Raw genomic sequence first — 15076 nt, forward strand, 5'->3', positions numbered from 1 at the left:
GTTCAGCCAGTTACTAGCAGGACAAGGCACTGAGCCTCCTCCGTAAAAGAAGCGAATAGCTCACAGCTCCCCAGGTTAGGACCTGAGATAGCATGGGTAGGGGAAAGAGCTCAGTATGGAAGAGCTGCCCTTCCTACCTCGAAGTTAAATACTGTAGTGGAGAGAAAGTTGGTTTTTTCTTTTATCTGCAGAAGGACATTGAGGGGAGGGAGGGCAGCCCAGCCCAGCCCATTCACCCTGGGCCTGGTGTGGCTCAGGGACCCAGCTTGCAGCCTCCCTGCCCCCACCCCATCTCCACACCCCTCTGGCGGCCGCTCTCAGTATGTGCCCTCAGTGCCGTCTGGACTGGCTTGTCCCTCAACTCCGATGACCTGATCCTCCTAGAAGAGTCAGTCTCGTTTCCTGTGCCCTCCCTCCCCAGCACCCAGCAGGGTACCACTTGTAACTTGCAGGTGAGAGTGGATTCTTCGGTGGGCCTGAGTTTCCTTGAGTGGAAGCTGGCACTGGGCAGGTCCTGGTCTCTGTTCATTCTGGGGCTGCTGACCCCCCTTGCCCTCCCTCGTCTTTGACCAGACTCTCCGTTGTCTGAGGCTCTGGGCTCAGGAGGTGGGAGATGCCGCCCCCTCTCCCAGCCCCAGGGCCCATGTAGGTGGGCGGGGAGAGGGCGAGGCTGGTGAGGAGAAGGCTAGGGCACCACCTTGTTCTCACTCTTTCTCTGCAGTGGGGTGAGTGTGGGGAGGAAGGTTATTGGGCAATTTTCTGAGAGACTGAGGATTTCCCAAGCCGCCTGTGAGTATAATGGGGCCTGCCTTTCATTGCAGATGGAAGAGAAGAGGCGAAAGTACTCCATCAGCAGCGACAACTCTGACACCACCGACAGTAAGGCCTTCCATCTGGGGCTCCTACCGGGAAAGTGTTTGCATAATTATCAGGCCCACAGGCCCAGATCGGGGGACACTGCCCCATGGTCTTAATGTTGATGAAAGCATCAATCAGGCCAGGTCCCTCTGCTCCTAAGAAAATCCCCACACCACTGTGGCCTCCAGGGCCTTGCTGTCCTCTTTACTCTACTCCCCTTTACCCTCTAGCTCTCAGCCCCATGTGTTTTGCTCTGGTTGGAACAGATCAACTCCCCTCTGGGCCTTTGCCTATGCTGTTCTTGGCTGCTAGGAACACACCCCTCTCCCTCTGGCCCTGCCGTTGGGTCAGGGCCCTGTAGAAGTGTCCACACAACAGATAAAAAACCTGTCACTCTTCATTATAGTGACCTGATAAGTATCATTTCCTAACCAAGCATCATTTCCTTATTAAGGTAAGCTCCTTGATAAGAGGGGTCATGTCTTGCTGACTGCTGTATCCAGCTAGATCGGGCACATAATAGGTGATCAGTAAATGTTTGCGGAAAAAATTAATGAAGGAGTCTGACCTTCATGGGATCTTGGCAACAGAACCTCAGGGTAGACTTTTGTGGGGGCTGGGTGTGCCAGCCCTGGATATGGGGGGGGCACTGTTACAGAGAAAATGGGGCTTAGGGAGCCCCTTCTTAAATACGGAGGCGAAAAGGGAGGTTTGTGTCAGGTGAGGGCTTTTTTCTGGTACTAGAAGGCAGCTCTTCTTAGATGCCCTAAGAACCTGGGCCTGCATGAGCCAGTCGGAGTAAAGAGTTCCATTCTGCCCTGTGTAGGAGAGACACTCTGCCAGGAAGATCCCACTTAGCGGTGTCCTCTGGTGAAAGCCCAGGCTGAGGAAGAGCCTGCGCTGCCCGGGAGGCCGGGCCTGGAGCCCTGCAACTGTAGACCTTAGTTTGTTCACGTACGTGGTGAGCAACTGGGATTGGGGAGATCTCCAAGGCCCCTTAGAGCTCCCGGAGTTCTCTAATCCCCCGGAGCCTGAGGACACATGCACTAGAATGAGAAATCTGGTCCCAGCCCCTTCTCTCCCTCCAGGTTTCACTCAGTGTCCTTTGGGGTCTGTTTACTCAGCTTGGCTCTGGTGTCTGACCTGGCCCGCCGTTCCTCCCTGAAGCAGTAGATCACAGCGTCCGGCCCTTTGTGGCTGCAGTCACGCTGCCTGTGGCCTGTTTCAGTAGAGCCAAGAAGAACTGCATCCTCCGCTTCTAACTTTATTTCAGGCAAAGGAACCCTTGAGGGCCAGGCGCCCGCAAGGGAGAGCATCTGGGCAGCTGAGCCCTGTTTCTGCATTGGAGTTGGGCCGGGCTGAGGCATCCTCCCTTTTCACCAGTCCCCACCACTACCCATCCGTAGCTGCTGCTCCTTTGACCCATAGGAGTGGGGGCCAACCTGAGTGTAGTCCAGCGAGGGCCTCTAGACCCTAGTGATGTAATAGGTAATCTTAATCAAGAAAGCGCTGTGTGCCAGGGACTGTGCCAAGACTTTACAGGCATGATATCATTTAATTCTCACAACAACTCTTTGAAGATAGTTATTCTCTGCCCCCATTTTATAGAAAAGCAAGCTGAGGCTCAGAGAGACTAAGTCATTCGTCCAGGGTGAGGAGCTAGTAAGTGGCTGAGCCAGGGCTCAAGGTTAGTCTGTGGGTCTACTTTAGAGCAGCAATCTTCCCACTACCTTGTCTCGCCTCTGCATACCCACTGGGCATCATCCCAGAGTGTCTAATCAGCAGTGGGGGTGGAGAGTGGCCACAGAAGGCTTCTTATAGCCCTCCTTCACCAAGGAGGAAGCAGAGGACCAGAGAGGGCAAGGGATTTGTCATGGATCACACACAGGAAGCTAATACTGAGTCCTTGTCCAAACTGCCTTTCACCTCCCAGGCGTCTTCTGGTTGGTGGGTAGCGGAGGCATCATGTCCCCATTCATTGTTGGAAAGGCCCAGAGCAGGGACAGCCCACCAGGTGCTTACAGAGGTCTCCGCCTCCTGAACATTCAAGCCAGAGCTTTCCTGACAGACCTCCTTTCCTTGGACATGGGTGGGTGGTGTTCCTGGCCTTCCAGGGGCCCCTCATGGGCTGTGCTCTCTCTGCAGGTCACGCTACATCTGCATCAAGATGCTCCAAACTGCCCAGCAGCACCAAATCAGGCTGGCCCCGGCAGAACGAAAAGAAACCCTCAGAGGTGGGTAGTGACAAGTATCCTGGAGAAAGATGAAACAGAGGTGGAAAGGAGAGGGAGGGATGTATGGGGGAAGTGCAGGTATATGGTGGGGGAGAGGATTCCTGGCAGAGGGTGCAGTCATTGCAGAACAAGACCAGTATGGCTGAGTAGAGTGGATGGGAGGAAGGGGTGGGGGAGCCAGTTCTCATAACCTTGTAGGTTGTTGTAAAGATGGGTCCTATTGATCTGAGTGAGAGGAGAAGCCTTTCAAGGATCGTAAGCAGGGTAATTATATAGTCTGCTGTTTTAATGAAAGGTCCCACTGGCTGCTGTGAGGAGAAGGGAATATGAGGGGCAAGGGTGGGAGTGGGGAGGATTCTTTGGCAGTGGTCCAGGAGAGAAATGACGGTGGCTTAGAGCTGAGTGATGGCAGTAGAGTAAGAAACAGTAGGATCTGGGACATTCTGGAGGTTGAGCCCAGAGTGACAGGATTTGCTGATGTAGGGATGAAGGGTGGAGTCCTCAAAGTCATCCAGTTAGGTCAGCCACTCCTTATTATGCCCATTTCACATGCATCTGCCCTTTAAGCCTTCCTTATTTTGATGCTGTTTCTTGGGACAGGTGGAGGTACTTATGGCCTCTGGAGCTGTGGAGGAGAGCTTTGGGGGTGGGTAGACAAATGGACATGGGATCCTCCTCTGCAGCCCGTGAAAAATTGCATCCTAGAGACTCATCGCTCCCTCTTAGGTCTTTAATGCGTTGCACTGGGCACAGAAGAGACCCTTGGCACAAATGAGGCTGCCAGAGCATTGAGTACCCAAGAAGGGGGTTGCTTTTGAATCTGACCCTTAAGAGAGAGATTGTTCTGCAGCCCACAGGGTAGCCAGGCACTGGGCTAGACACTACTTTTTTAACCTTCCTGTTATAATAAGGAAATTGAGGATCCTAAGGTTATACAGCCAAGATGTGAGGTTCTTGGGGCCAACCGCGCCAAGGGTGGGAAGGCTTGGAGTTCTGGGGCAGAGCACTTGGCCCGGGTTGAGGGAGGATATCTTTGTTCTGAGCCTGGCAACCTCCTCTCCCCTCCCTCACTGCAGGGGCCATCCTGGAGCTGCTATCATTAGCCAGTCCCTAGAGGGGGTCTTCCGGAAAAACCTTGCATTTGAAAAAGGACTCCCCGCCTCCTCCGGGAGCTGGCCTACCCTGGGGCTCTCCTTTTGTGGGGTTGGGGGTGGGGACACCTTTGAGACCTGAAACCTCCCATTCCCATCCCCCAACCTAGTATCCTCCCTTGGCCCTATAGGGGAGCGGTGGAGATGGAAGGAAATATCTCCAGGAATGCAGTCAGGACTGGAATGAGAGCAGGGGGTGAGGTGAGCATGGGAGGATGCTGTTCTTGAGGCTCTTGGCACCTCCTGGTCTGGCCCTGCTCAGTGGGTGGAAGGCATGTGCTCATGTGCACTGGGAAGTAGGATACAGAGTGTGCTAGGGCCCTGGGAGTCCCGGGGACCACCCCTCCACCCGTCTGCCCCCACCCGCATCTTGAGAGCTGCAGGGGCTCCCAATTACTACTAGGGTTGGATTAGTAAAACAATAGCCATCTTTTGTGCCTTCCTGGTCCTGGAAGGCAGGAATTGTTCTGCCTGTTTGGGAGCTGAGGAACCTGCCTCTCAGAATCCCACCTGCCCCCTGCTTTCAGGGGCTATTCAGATTGGAGAAAAGAGGGGAAGTTCTGGGGAGGCCCTGGGGCTGGCTTAATCCCTTCCCCTGACTCCCCCCTTCAAGCCCCAGTGGGAGGCAGGGCCTCCTCTCAGGGCGGAGATCCCTGGGGCAGTGCTGCCATCTACACCGGGGATAGGCAGGCAGGCTGGGGGGAAACAGGTGTCAGGCAAAGGCTGAGGGGAAAGGGTGATTTGCATGGGGCTGAAAATTCCCCTGCCTCTTGGGTTTTCCAGCGCAGGGCCTTTGAACCTTTCCCCACCTAAAAATAGAGTCAAACCATTGCAAGGGTGTTGATCCCCAGCCCTGCTGGGGACTGGCCTTGCATGGCCCTGGGTTCAAACCCAGGAGCCTCTGCAGGGGGCTCTGAGGCCTGACTGGAGACACCCGCCCTCAAGTCTTAGGCTCCAGAAGAGCTGAGGAAGTCTTCCCCGCCTTGAACTGTCGCCAAGGACAGGCTTTTCCTCCCACAGCAGGCTGGAGAGCAGCCTGCGAGGTTTCCCTCGTCCCCTAAGTGAGGAGGCTGAGCCATAGCCGGCATAAATTCCAAGTTATCGTGGGGCAGAGAGGAAACCATCAATGAAAGCTTCCAAATTATTTGGCTCATGAGAAGGCGGAGATGAAAGCGAGGATTTGGCGGCAGATAACGTTTGCAGTAAATCTCTTCACAGGGCTGTCCCTTCTCTTTCTGTGCATGGGCTGGAGAGAAAGGCCTTTATAATCTGCTGGAGCTGGGGGCCGAGGGCTATGGACACCTGGTGAAAGGGCATCTGGAGTCCCTTCTGCTCAGTCCCCAGAGTAAGAAGCCGGTGGGGTCGTTTTCAGGCTGCTCACACGGTCTGCTCCCAGTCTGGCCCAAGTTCCCAGCCTTAATGCTTGCAAGTTGATGTGTGTGGTGCAGGAGTCCCTTCCTGGTGGCCGCAGAGCCACGGGACCCATGGCTTACTTCGTCTCCTCATCTGTGAAGGTGGACATTGATGGGTGGCGATTTGAGGATTAGGAGTATCTGGCATAGCAGCAGCACTGGCACGTAGAGAAGCCACCAGCTATGGAAAGAGCTTTAGGCCTAAAGGTGGCTTTAGGCGACACTGGCAGGGCTGCCCCTGGAATGACCTGTGCACTCTGAGGGTGCAGATCAAGGAGCGCGCTATACACCAGAGGGAGGTGCCCCGGGCTGGAACAAAGTGATCTGACCAGGAGTCAGGACCCTGGACAGGGCCAAAGCCTTGAGGCCCAGCTTCCCTTCTGGCCCTTAACCAGTGGGTGGCCTCCCTCATCCTGAGTGAAAGGGGACTGCAGGCCTCAGTACCGGGGGGCTGAGAGAACAGGCCCTGGGATTCCTGGGAGGCTGGGTTAGGATTTTTGGTGGGAGTACACTAAGTCTGAAGTTGGCCCCAGGATCCCGTTTGGCAGTGGAGGGGAAAGGTGGGGCTGACCCCAAGCACACAGGCTGCTGCCTTCCTCTGCTCTGCCTGCCAGCGGGATCCCAACAAAGCTGAGATCTGTCCCTTGGGGCTTAAGTCGGCCAGGCTAGTCCTGAAGGAGAGGAAGGGATTAGCCTGGTTGGGGAGGTGATATTAGTACATAAACCACGCTGAGGCCTTGGCTTTCTGGCCTGGCCTGTCTCACCAAATAGCATGAACGTAACTTAGTGGGTCATATCTGTGAGAGCCTTATAGAGATCACAGACCAGAGATTATTTTTTTAAATACCAATATCAAACCCCCAACCCTTATCATTCCCAAGAATTCTGACTTAAATGTTCTGGAGTAGGGCCCCAGGTACCTGTACTTTTTAAAAGCCCTCCTGCTGGAAGCCAGGCTTAAGAACTACTGCCATAGGGTAGGAATAAAGACGCAGACGTAGAGAACGGACTTGACACAGTGGGGGAAGGGGAAGCTGGGACGAAGTGAGAGAGAAGCAGTGACATATATACACTACCAAATGTAAAACGGATGGCTAGTGGGAAGCAGCCGCATAGCACAGGGAGATCAGCTCGGTGCTTTGTGACCACCTAGAGGGGTGGGATAGGGAGGGTGGGAGGGAGGCTCAAGAGGGAGAGGATATGGGGGTATATGTATACATATAGCTGATTCACTTTGTTATACAGCAGAAACTAATGCAACATTGTAAAACAATTATACTCCAATAAAGATATTAAAAAAAAAAAAAAAAAAAAGAAGAACTACTGCCATAGACCTTTTCCCCTGATCTGCTAAGACAGGAGTTTCTGGCTTGGTCCTCCCTGGGAGTTGAGGGAGGAAGGGAAGGCCTTCCAGCCTGGGTCCGTGACCTAAACAAAGGCTGGGAGTGTGGGTAGGAGCATCCCACAGCTCACCCCTTCTCCCAAAGCAGCCAGGGGACTGAAGGTTTCTGCCAAGCCCTCTGCCTGGCATAGGTGGGAAGGGCAGTTTGAGAAGAGACCCGGAGGCCATCCTGTGGTTTGGAGGCTGCTGTTTGAAGCTGTATCTTCCTCAGGCCTGGGGCAGAGAGGCAGATGGAGGGGCAATCCGAGAAGCGAGGGTTTCCCCTAGGCAGGCTGTCTTGAGGTAGAAAGCTGAAAGCTGTGTTTTCAGGAAGTCAGAGTCCCCAGAAGTCAGCCAGTGGGCAGGAACATAGGTCCTTAGGACCCTAGGACTAGTGATAGTGATTAAACTCAGCAGACACTTGAGAGCACCTACTAGGCCCAGCCTAGTGCTAGGGGGCACAGAAAATGCAGGCCCTATCCCTGGGGAGCTTGTCCTCTGACTGTTAGCAGGATGCAGGTGCTATACAGGAAAGTGACCGTTATGAGAGGTGCGGCCGCTTTGCCACTAAGGAGCTCTGTGACCTTGGGCAAGTAATAGTTTCTCTCTGAGCCTCAGGGTCATCATCTATAGAGCTCTGCCCTGCAGTTACTGTTCTGATGTGACTGTCCTGCCCTGAGGCCTGTGGAGCCTGAGGGTGGGGGAGATCCCAGACGTGAGTGGAAGTGAAGCTGGCCTCCCTGGGATGGAAGCCTGGATGGTCCCAGAGCAGGGTGGGCAGGAGCTGGCCTCCTTTTTAGGCCCTGGTGACAAACTGTATATACCCCTAGATGAGAGAATGGGGCTTCTCTGCAGGTCCACAGGGGCCCTTCACCAGTGCTCAGCCTTTCACCCCTGGGACAGGGCCCAGGAGAAGGAGGTGACCCTGTGAACAGCCTCTGCCACCAGTGGAGTGTCTTCCTGACCCAGGGTCTGTGAAAGTTCCTCTATAAGGATGGCCTTCCCTAGGAAAGGCAGCGAGTGGAGAGTGAGAATGCAGTATATCTGCTTGACCCATTGCTTTTGAAAATGGACCTCTTCCTCCCTGGGTGAAGGCAAGGGTGACCAGATTGTGCTGGGGTGCAAAGCCACAGGATAAATAAAGGTGCATTCTTGGAGGAGCCAGAGGTATTACCCAAATGTTTGAAATAACGTATTTTATATTAAAACAATGATGGCGTATGTTGTAGCAAAATGCTCCCAAACTTGAGAAGTAAAACAGGAGGCTCCAAAAAAGAAAAGTTTTTTGCTTACCCCTGTGGTTTTGAGCGGTGTTTCTAGCCAGCAGTTCCTCTGCTACCCTGGGAAGCAGGCAGGCAGTGAGGGGAGCCCTTCCTCTGGGCTAAGCGCCTGCTCTCTGAGCCTCCCACTGCCTTCCTCTGGGGTGGGGGGCAGAATCCACTTCTCGTATAGTTAGGAACATTGCTGCTCCCGCCAACTGGAAAGGCCTCCTGGCCTCTGGGACTTGTCTTGCAAAAGAAATGTGTGTAATAAATTCTCTTTAAGAGCAGGAAGTGCTGTTATCCTTGTGAAAGAGAAAGATGTTGAGAGTGTGTGTGTGTGTGTGTGTGTGTGTGTGTGTGTGTGTGTAAATGTCTGACCAAATTAGCCTAGTGGTAGCTTGAATGGGACTGGGAGGCTATTTCCAGAGCCCTTCTCTGGAATGTAGGCCTAATTTTAAGTATCTAAGTATGCTCTTGGCTGAGATACTCTTTATCAGTTTCCAGCCCAAGAAAGAGATCTTTTTTAAAAGAAGAAATAGCTGACTGGTTTGCAGGCAGCCTTACGTTGGTTAAAGGACAGTGCAGACCTTAGGCAAGTGGTTTAACCTCTCTGAGTCTTGGTCTCCACATCTGTAAAGTGGGAGTAATATGAATTGGGTGAGATTGTATATATATAGCATTTAGCACAGCACCTGGCATACTAGAACAGGGCAATCACTTTTCACTATTAGCTGTTCTTTCTAATGAGATGAGGTGCTCAGAAAAAAAACTGATTTCAAATGAGGTACCGGTAGTAATTTTACTTGGCTCTTTTAGGACAGACTGTGAAACATCCTTTGGGAGATTAGAGAGAGGGGGCACTCCTAGCTTTGCATTGGGACTTTTGATGTGGACAGAGTCAAGGAGAGGCAGTCCAGGCCAAAGCCATTTTCATTGGCTTTGGGACAGTGACCAAGACCAGTTCCTGAGTTCCACCTGGAAGAATCCTTTGGGCCAGACCTCTGTCTGCACTCTCCCTGCTAGGAGGACAGGACAGGAAGTTTCAGAGTTTAGTCATACTTCAGACCAATCCTGGGGTTCATTCACTTACTCACTCACTTGTTTCACAAGCATTTCTTGAGTACCTGCTATGTGCCAGGCGCTGTGCCACAAACAGGCACAATGATAAGCACGACACATGCAGTCTCTGCCTCTCTCAGCTTGATTATTAGAGGAGATGGACATTAAGCAAATAATTACACAAATAATCATATTCTGTAATTATGATAGATGTTGGAGCTTTTCCTTAAGTGACTGAACTTCCCCTCATGCCTCTTGGTCTGAAATACACTATGATGTAATACTTCACCCTTGAGAAAAGGAAGCAGAAACTAAGGTCCCAGGATGAAATGTTCAAATAACATTCATAAATCTTGCGATCATGTACAGAAACTCTTAGCATAGCAGAGTGAAAGTTGCCTGTTGTCATTGTCTTTATTTGCTTTTGGACATGATGTCAGACTCCAGATATGACATGCTTTCTGGCATAGCCCGTTTTTGGTTCTTCTGGGGAAGTAGGTACAGAAAGCTCCATAGACTTTTCAATGCTTGTGGTCTTCAGTCTTGGGAAAAGGAACTAGAGGGCAAGCCACGTGCAGTTTCCCCGCATCTGGGCAGAGCAGGGTCTTCAGCTCCCTTCAGAGCTGCGTTGGCACCTCTGGCACTCACATTGGTTACTAGATTAGAGTTTTAGACCTTTAAACATTCTTCATACTGTTTGAAGAAGCTACAATTAACATCTCCCAAGCAGCTCAGCAGAACTTGGTTGCTAGGCAGCAGACCTCTAAAGACAATTTGTCAATTTCTGCCAAAAGGGAAAAATAGTAAACATTCACATTCTTAGAAAATTGCTTGTTTTCCAGCTTCCAACTTCCTTGCCATGGCAAGGCCTCCAGTTCATCAGTGTCCATTTTATTCCTTATTTAGTTTTCATAAATAATTCAGAGGCATTTTAGGAGAATAATCGAGCCTTTTTTTAAGCCTAACCTTTGGCAGTTCAAAACAGAAAGATGTTTGGGTTGCTGTATTTGTGGACAGGTTTTGTATGAATGTACAGGGGTTCCTTTGGAAGGTACAGAGTACCGAGCTGTAGCCTTGGGCAGCTACCCAGAAAGGTGGTAGCAGATCCATGGGAGGCTCTTGAGTAGTTCAGCCTTAGTTAGCACCTAGCATGTGTCAGGCCCTGCGTGCACTGCTGCAGCAAGAGACGAGGAGATTCCAGTACAGGGGCTGTGGAAGTTCAGAGGAGCCCAGAACTCAGCCTGGCATCGGGGAAGGCTTCCCAGAGCAGATGTGGGCTGGACTAATACCCTAAGCGTGAAACAGGCTGCCCCCACTTTGGCAGGGAGAAGACTGTCCCAGCAGGGTCCTCTCATGTGCCAAGGGTGAAAAGTACTTGGGAGGGAGACTACCCGTGCATCCTTGTGGCCATGGGGCCTGGTAGACTGCAGCTCAGCCTGAGGGCAGTGGGAAGACAGTAGAAAGCCACTGGAGAACTTGGAACTTGCGAAGGTCACTGTCTGATTTGCATATTCCAGCCCTTGGGGAAACCACTTGATTTGGCTTGGGGTTAACTCAAGGGCATTGGCCATGAGCAGGTGGCCAAGAGGGGCTGGGGTTGTGCAGGGGTGCTGAATGGCTCCGGTGTTGTCTATCTGGGTTCCTTTGCCACTTCCAACATGAAGGACCTTGTGTAGGTTATTAAACTAACCTGAGTCCCGGGTTTCTCAACTGTAAAATAGGGATAATGGTAGCACCCACCTCACAGAGTTGGTATAGGGACTAATAATTCAAGAACAGCCGTTAGACTGGCACTGGGCACACAGTGCTCTTTAAGTGTTGACTGGTACCATTAAGATGGTGCTGCCCTTCCTGTGCTTCCATCAGTCCTCTGCCCAAAAGGGCCACAGGTAACCAGTCTGCCCCCTGCTGCCTGAATGACCGCAGATGAAACTTGCAACTCTCTTGGGACTGAACTCTTTTTCTCTCTCTCTCTCTCTCTCTCTCTCTCTCTCTCTCTCTCTCTCTCTCTCTCCTGAATCTCCCTGACTGAATTGAGCACGGGATCCCTTCCAGCTCTTGAGTTCTCAATGCCAAGCCTGTTCCTAGGTCAGGGCCACCTCTCCCCCCGCTGGTGCGGCTTGGCAGTCTGTCTTTGCCTTACAGACTAGGGCTGCCTCTTGCTCCATTCAGTCCACGTGCTTGGGTTATTTCAGCTCTGGATATATGCATGGTGTGTATCACCTGTTCATGGGGGTTCAAAAAGCATTGCCAAGGAGCCAGCTGGGGGCCCAGAAGGGCCCTTTTATTCATGCATTCATTTGATCATCCACTCAGTCACTATTTATTGAGCACCTACTATGTGCCAGTCACCCTGCCAGGCATTGAGAATGTTGCAGAGAATAGGACAGGTGTGGCAGGAGAGATGACAAGAAGCAAGCAACATGCATACACCAGTTAATTTTCAGGAGTATAAATACTGAGACATGAGGCAGAATGATGGGCTGGAAAGTGGCTCTGTCGGGTGGTTGGCGGCCCTGAGTCAGGGTGATCAGGGTGATCCCTCAGGGGTGACATTTAAACTACAGCCCAGGATCAGGGAACAGCAAGAGGTTTCAGACTCACCTGTGCCCCTTTTGGAGGGGCACACAGTGACACTTGGCTCTTGAACGGTTGATTTCCGGTGCAGGATGACAGGCTTTCACTGTCGGGCGGTTCCTTTTGGCATCAGAGCAACAGGGCATTAGATGTCGAACCACGTGGCTTGCCAGGCTTGGGAGAACTTTGAGACAGTCACCAGTCCACTGTGGGTTCAGTTTACCCCCACCAGGTCATATACTGGGTCCCAGAGGGAAATAACCCAGCCCCAGCCAGCAAAGGGAGGTGCCGAAGGATACCACAGAAGCACCCAGTACCTGAGTTTGTGTTTTTCTATCAGCCGTCTTGCTACTTGCTAATAAGATATGCAAATTATCAGGGCTGTGAAATCTTTGCACATTTCATCTTCTGTTTAATTAGCATTTAATCGTAATCTCATTTTAATTTTTTCACACTGGCACCCTAATTAAATGTTAGGGTGTTAGCCTTAACAATTAAGTTATATTGGCAAATAGAGTCTTCAAGAAACTTGACCTTTTGCAAGCCAGGGCCCTCTCTAGCTAGATGCAGACATTAATTAGTTTTCTGCAAGATGCTGCCTTGAGCCCCCTTGGTGTGCCCATTTCAGTTGTTTCCTTGTGGTTACAGCCCTAGATTCAAGTGAGACACACAGCCAGCGGGTGGGGCCTCCTGCAGGCAGAGATTACCACTGAATGGCTTGTCACGAGCCTCTGGAAGGCCAGTGGATGCTGATTCTTCCTCAGCGCTGGGTCTGAGGCCTGGAGGACTCCTTGAAGTGGTTTCTCTTCTCTCCACACTGTGAACTCTCCTTTAACTTGTGATTCTCATGTGATGATCACTGGGAAAGTTGGTACCAAAGCAAGTCACACAGTGTCCAGTGCTGCCACCAGGTCCTACAGCAGCCTTTTGTGGAGGACCCAGTGAGGCCGAGCAGCCAGGGCAGGTGAGGCACTGCCAGTGCCACTGAGGCTTGCCTTGGAGGTTGCTTTGGGGTGGGGGCAACAGACAGAATGTGGGAAGAGCTGTTTCCCCACAAGTGAGCAGGTGCTCAAAAGAAAACCAAAGCATGAGGGTGCGTCCAGTCACAGCCTGGCCCTGAGGGAATTTGGATGGGCTTGATTTGAGAAGGAATTCAACACACTCCTCCTACCCCATCACAAACAGAATGGTACTTCAGAGCTCCCACTGAGCAGGGCTCATGGTATCCTTGTTCTTTTTTTTTTTTTTTTTTTTAATTTTTACTGGAGTCGAGCCGATTTACAATGTTATGTCAGTTTCAGGTGTACAGCAAAGTGAATCAGTTATACATATACATATATCCACTCTTCTTTAGGTTTTTTTCCCATAGAGGCCATCACGATATCCTTGTTCTTGAGAGACCGTGGAGACCCTGACCCATGAGAGGCTATTCTCTGGGCTGCCCCAAACCCTGGGCTCTCCCTCAGCTATCTGCACGAGGCCCTGGCACGTAGTTGCCTGGACTCTTTGACGCTAGTGACTGTGGTAGCAATAGCAAACATAACTTTGGATCTTCAGCAGAAATTTCTGAACCGTTACTTCACGGCAGTATTGCATTCACAGAAGCCTTTCTGCCATCTGATGTTTCCTCACTGTTTTTGCTTTTCTCGGCAAGTCTTTCCTCTTCTCTCTGAGGTCCACTACCATCCATCACTCACATTCTGTCCTTGAGCAGGTCAGAGCACATAAATTCAGTCCAACACATTTATTGAAGATCTTCTGTGTGCTGGGTTCAGAGAAGATGCATTCTTGTACTTAGTACTTTTGTGCCATCTTCTTATTTTTGAGTGAGTGGGCTTTCTGCATTTGCCTTTTCCTGCCCTGGCCTGTGAAGCAGATCACACTGAGGCAATCTGAAGCCATTCTCTCTCCACCTTTGCTCCCCACAGGTTTTCCGGACAGACTTGATCACAGCCATGAAGATTCCAGACTCATACCAGCTCAGCCCAGATGACTACTATATCCTGGCAGACCCATGGCGACAGGAATGGGAGAAAGGTGTGCAGGTGCCTGCGGGGGCAGAGGCCATTCCAGAGCCCGTGGTGAGGTGAGCCGGGAAGCCCAGGCCAGGGGGGCCGTAGGCAGGGGATGAAGGGGAGGCTAGGACCAGTCAAGGGATTCCTTTCTAGTGTGTCTCTATTCTTAGATTCTTTTGCCCTAAAAAACACTGCAGTGTTCCAGAAATACTGCAGGCCAAGGGTTTGAGCTTGGGCTCAGCTCTGGAGCCAGACAGCCTGGGTTCAAATTGCCAGTCATATTCAGTGCGACCTTGGGCCAGAAATGTAATCTCCCTGGGTGTCAGTTTCCTTGTGCGTAAAATGGGAGTGATAACAATAGCACCTGCCCCATGCAGTGGTCGAGATGATGTAGAGAAACGATGCATGGCAGGTCCTGGACACAGGACCTGGCACACATGAGCACTCGGTGAAAACTGGCCATGGATTAGCTTGACGTCGATCCAGACTGGGTCCCACCAGAGGATCTTCTCAGGGAAATCTCCAGGTTTTCAACTAGTCCTTAAGATAGGGATAAGCCACGCTCTTGACTTCTTCAGCCTTTTTAAGGAGTTCTTAGCAGGAGGGAATCCAGTGCCTGGCACACACATCAGATGTTCACGAAGCAGTTGCTACGACCAGGCTCTGAGGAGGCCCTCCTGCCAGGGCTGGGCCAGGGTTGGCTCAGGGATGAGTCCTCATTGGGCTGTGGTGCCTTCTGCTCTTGTAGGTCAGAGAGACGCCTGGTGCTCTTGTCAGGAGGTGGCCTTGTGGCCATAAGCCTTGCATCCAGTGACAGAGTTCAGCCAAGTGCTTCTTGCTGCACCCCGGGAAGCCCTCCAAGTCATGTCTTGGGACACAGGGGCCTACTGTCCTGGCCTTCTCTGCCCACCAGCTTGCCTGGGCTGGGCAGCTTGTGTTATTGGCAGTTCATTCCCGGCCTTGGCAGCCCTGTGGCTCTCACTTAGGCTCATTTTGACCAGGCCTGGGGCAAAGATCTCAGCTGTCACCTCCCTTGACATTGGCACTGTTGCTTCCTGGCAGCCACACCTATGACTGGCTCACAGACACCCAGTGCCTGCCTGATGCCAGGCCTGTGCTGGGCATGG

At 51.8% G+C, this 15076-nt stretch overlaps 1 protein-coding gene across 2 annotated transcripts in view; it reads left to right on the plus strand.

Moving 5' to 3' along the window:
- The first annotated feature begins 821 nt into the window (after positions 1-821).
- Positions 822-15076, plus strand: part of JADE2 (jade family PHD finger 2) — a 37461-nt gene continuing 23206 nt past the window's right edge. For both annotated transcript variants that reach the window (XM_065873898.1, XM_065873899.1), the window contains exons 1-3: positions 822-879; positions 3004-3092; positions 13863-14020. In XM_065873898.1, coding sequence (XP_065729970.1) covers positions 822-879; positions 3004-3092; positions 13863-14020 — 305 coding nt within the window. The remainder of the gene's footprint in view (positions 880-3003; positions 3093-13862; positions 14021-15076) is intronic.

This window comes from Phocoena phocoena, chromosome 3, assembly GCF_963924675.1.
Source record: "Phocoena phocoena chromosome 3, mPhoPho1.1, whole genome shotgun sequence".
In the NCBI taxonomy this organism is placed as follows: Eukaryota; Metazoa; Chordata; class Mammalia; order Artiodactyla; family Phocoenidae; genus Phocoena; species Phocoena phocoena.